General features: G+C 40.5%; 1 protein-coding gene across 1 annotated transcript in view; it reads right to left on the bottom strand.

Annotated features, from left to right (window-relative positions):
* Positions 1 to 1,927: 1,927 nt before the first annotated feature.
* Positions 1,928 to 4,334, bottom strand: part of LOC101852348 — a gene marked incomplete at both ends in the record, with an annotated part of 30,019 nt that continues 27,612 nt past the window's right edge. Inside the window, 3 exon segments of the mRNA XM_013086727.2 lie at positions 1,928 to 2,065; positions 3,148 to 3,378; positions 3,908 to 4,048. Coding sequence (XP_012942181.1) covers positions 1,928 to 2,065; positions 3,148 to 3,378; positions 3,908 to 4,048 — 510 coding nt within the window.

Below are 4,334 nucleotides of genomic sequence, written 5' to 3'. Positions count from 1 at the left end.
GGTCCGTGCTTCTTTGACATTTTTTCCTAAATACTTTCAGTTAACAATTTAGTGTCCATTATATGGCATCAAAAATGGCATCACCATAATAATATTAATATATAATATGAATATCAATTTAGAAAAAAAAAAGATTCAGTAGAAGGTTTAATAGACTTTTGACCAGTAAGAATAAAAATGAAAAAAAAAAATAACAACAACTCCAAACAGAAGCAGCAACAATCTCGTTAAACCAAACATAACAACGAGGACAACAACACAAACAACAGCGACAACAACAACAACATGACCCCAACGATAACAGCACGCTGTATTTTTCTCCATGCCAGATAATGTCATACACATAAGACCATGCACCCAGAGCCTTCAATACAAGAGTATACATACTACTTCTCCTTCTCTGTCGGAATAAAATAATGGGACAGCTAGGTTATAGACCTGGCACAGATGTCAAGACACGAATTGACAAGACAATAGGTACTCAGACTCATATCACAAAAAGGTACGGAAATCAGGAACTATAGGAACAAAAACCAAGATAAGGATTTTCAACACTATTGTCAAAAGTATACCTACAAACTTCTAAAAAGCTACAGCCATTTGTCAACAGTTGTTTAAGAAAGATTCAAGAACATTCACTGGCCTGACATACTAAAAAAAATAGAACAACTATGGTAGCAAACAAATCTTCAGAAAAACAGATAAATCTGTAAGAGAAAATGGAAGTAGATTAGACGCACCTTGAGAAACCTGATTATCATTACCCACTAAGCTTTAAGATAGAATCCCCAATAAAAGAGAATGAGAAAAAGGTTTCAATGCAGGTGGAGTAAGGACTTACATTCGGACCTAAAACTAATGGGAGATACAGCTGGAAAAAAGGAGGAGACTATAGCTCAAGATAGAGAAAGATGGAGAGCTGCTCTTGTTGGTGGCCTATACTTCTGCACGATGTGAGAGAGGATGATAGTGAAGATGATGACACGTTATAGAGGTCGCATGCTGGGTATAGCCATTTATGGTAGGCCTAGCAGTGCCCTACTGACTCGTGCTAAAACTTGAAAGCAGTCTACACATATTCACATTGACGGATCTGCTTGATCAGGTCAGGTTCTGAATTCAGTCTGGTCTGTGTATATTTATCAAACGATCACACTCAGACTTTTAATGTTTCCTACACCAAATAGTATTTTTAATGATATTATGTACTCTAGTAACAGCTCACCGTTGAACGTTATAAACACCCCTTTGGTGAAATGATTAATTTCTTTTGATAAAGTGATTAATTTACATTTTATCCCCACATATTATATTCGAAACACTATCATTGAGAAGGAGAAATAAAAGCTTCCCAATTTTTATTAATGTCTGTCACATTGAGATTAATTTTGCATCCTCTCTTTCATCTCGGGAGGTATTCGATTTCAATCCAGAAAACGAAATACATACATTTGATTTGATTCTGGTGAATTTATCCTCCTTTACTTATTGCCGCTTATACCGTGAGGTGTCGCAGGGATGTAGAGACATCGAGTCTTGATAAACAAGAAAGCCTCTTGGAACATGAATTGTGAACGCAACGCTGAACCAGGATAACGTATCAATTCCAAAAAAATCTACAAAGTTACCACGAGTATGAAGTCAAGAAAATATTAATCTACCCAGATGCACCTTTACTTTCCGTGTTGATTCTGTTTGTCTCAAAGTGTCTGTCTAATTTTTCCAGACTAAATAACCACTATTCTGTCGACGTGCATACTATCTTAACTCAAACAAACCAGATTTCCAATTGCCATTCTGCAGACTGACTCTGCAAAGACCAGGTGACGTCACACAAGCGTACATCCCAGCTTAACATGCTGCAAAGATTACATGACACAAGCGGCATGCCAAGAAGAGCATGGGCGTACTGACATGTGGTACACACCTGGCACCCCGCTGTGCGCCCGCCGGCACGACGCACAGCACGCGGTTCGAACCTCAGCCCTGTAGCACAGACTCCGGGAGTCCTGTATAGCTCGGGAACACGTCTTGCCGTTGGGTGCAAATACGCCGTCCACGCATACTGAAAACAGAGACAATTTTAGTGAAAGGACACAAGTAAAAGAAATCAAAGACAATTCTGCAGTAAAAAAAAAGGACAGACAATACTTCGGTAAAAGAAAAACAATTAACTATGAAAAGAGAGACAGTACTTTAACGAATGGACAAGTATTTTAGTGAAAGCACAAAAGTAAAAGAAATGAAAAACAATACTACAGTAAAAGAAGAAAGGAAAAACAATGCTTCGGTAAAAGAAAAACAATTAAAAAAGAAAACAGAGACAATACTTCGATAAAAAAAGAGAAAAGAAAGGCAATAAATCAGTATAAGAAACAAAGAGAGACAATTCTTCTGTTGAGGTAGAAAAAGGAGACAAAACTTCGGTAAAAGAAGAAAAGAGAAACAAAACTTCGGTAAAAGATTAACATGGTTTTTGGCCCTTTTCTTGCTCTTTGCCAGTACGCATTTCGCAAAGACAACAGAAAGAAGCAAAACAGTTGTTACTGACAGAAAATATGTCAAGTAGACAGGTATTCTTCCACGGGGTCGTATGGGCCTGTGCCGATCCTTCTTTTTTATCTGTACATCTGTTCTAATGTATCTCCAGTGAGCGAGTTCTTCTATCGAACACCTCCGCCGTCTTTCTGGGGGAACGTTTTATTTTTCAGAGAACGTGTAGGCCCTGACAGACAGGACAGAAGCAGCCCACCTTCTATATTATCTAATTAGTGTAGATGGTGGCGTAAGAATGCTCCCAACAACCCAGCACTGCAAACCCATAGCAAGAGAAACTGGGCGTGGAATTTTTTTACGCTATGTACAAATTTCGCAATGTACGTACTTCAAATATCATAATGAATGCACATGTACCAGAAAAACATTCGAGTACTGCAAAAGTTTAAAATTGTTCACTAAATCTGTGTGTGTTTCGCTATGCGTGTGTGAGTGCGTATGTGTGTGTGTGTGTGTGTGTGTGTGTGTGTGTGTGTGTGTGTGTGTGTGTGCGTGCGTGCGTGTGTGCGCGTGTGTGTGTGTTTCGCTATGTTCGTACATGTATTTGCAACGAGCGTGTTACAGTGTACTTTCTCCAGCAAAGCGTTTTACCTGGACTTTGCGGCGTGGAGGCTGTAGTTTGGGGCCGGGTGGGTGTCGTCTGGGTGGACCGTGGGGTCTGTGTCCTGGTGGTCCTAGCGGTGGTCCTTGGGGTTATCCTGGTGGTGGGTCTTTCTGTCGTGGGGGTTGTGGGGGAGGCGCAGGTCTGACAACACTCCCGCTCTATTCCCCTACAGGTGGTGACTGCGCGGCACTGGGTGTAGCGGTCTCCGTACTCACAACCTGTGGGTAGTATTGGACATGTGGTTAAAATCAGCTTGCTTAAATACGTTTATATTTAGAGGAGCACACAGGACCCCTCATATCTCCCCCCCCCTCCCACGCCCCCCAAAATACCCCAACAAAACAATAACAACTAAAAGAAAACAACAACAATCCAACAACAACAAACAACCCCCCTAAAAAAAACCCACGACAACAACAACAACAAAAAACACCATAAGCAACAAAACCAATACCTCCCTTCCCAAAAAAGTAAGAAAAAAAGAAAAAGACGTCAAACCAACAAAACAAAATCCAACCAGGCAAACAAACAAAGAACAAACAGACATACAAAATCAAACAAAACACATTTTGAAGAGCACCAACAAAAAGAAAACAAAAACAATATCAACCACAAAAACATATTAAAAACAATCAACAACCACCTCCCCTCAATAACAAAGAAACAATAACTGAAAGAAGTTTTGAAAAAAACAACAACCAAACAAACAAAATCACAGAAAAAAACAACAGCTGCAAAGCACCTCACCTTCGACCCCCGTGTGTACGAGACTGCACGACTGACAGCACTCCGTCAGAACATTGTCCTGGTAACAAAGCAGTGGACTTCTGCTCACGGCAGCAGAGCATGCAACGCCATTCACCAAAATGTTGGGGTTGTCTCGACATCCTGAAAAGACATGGCAAAAAAAAGATAAATTACTTGGTGTTTTGTTATTTCCGTTTCCTTAAACACAAATTAGATAATTAATTAGAAGTCGGGCTTAAACTTACACCCTCCCCGTCAAGGCCAAACTGGGCTGAAAGGGATACAACGTCCCGGCAGTAAGACTGGGATTCTCAATAAAAAGAAAATTTTCCCCTCACGGGAGTCGAACTCTGCTCTCTTGTGTGCGACGGCGATGCGCCTAACAGCTGTACCACAGACACAGATACGGTCATTTTAGTCACCCCCC

This window comes from Aplysia californica, unplaced genomic scaffold, assembly GCF_000002075.1.
Source record: "Aplysia californica isolate F4 #8 unplaced genomic scaffold, AplCal3.0 scaffold00496, whole genome shotgun sequence".
Taxonomy (NCBI): domain Eukaryota; kingdom Metazoa; phylum Mollusca; class Gastropoda; order Aplysiida; family Aplysiidae; genus Aplysia; species Aplysia californica.
Note: the sequence above shows the minus strand (reverse complement) of the source record. Positions and strands in the feature narration are given on the sequence as shown.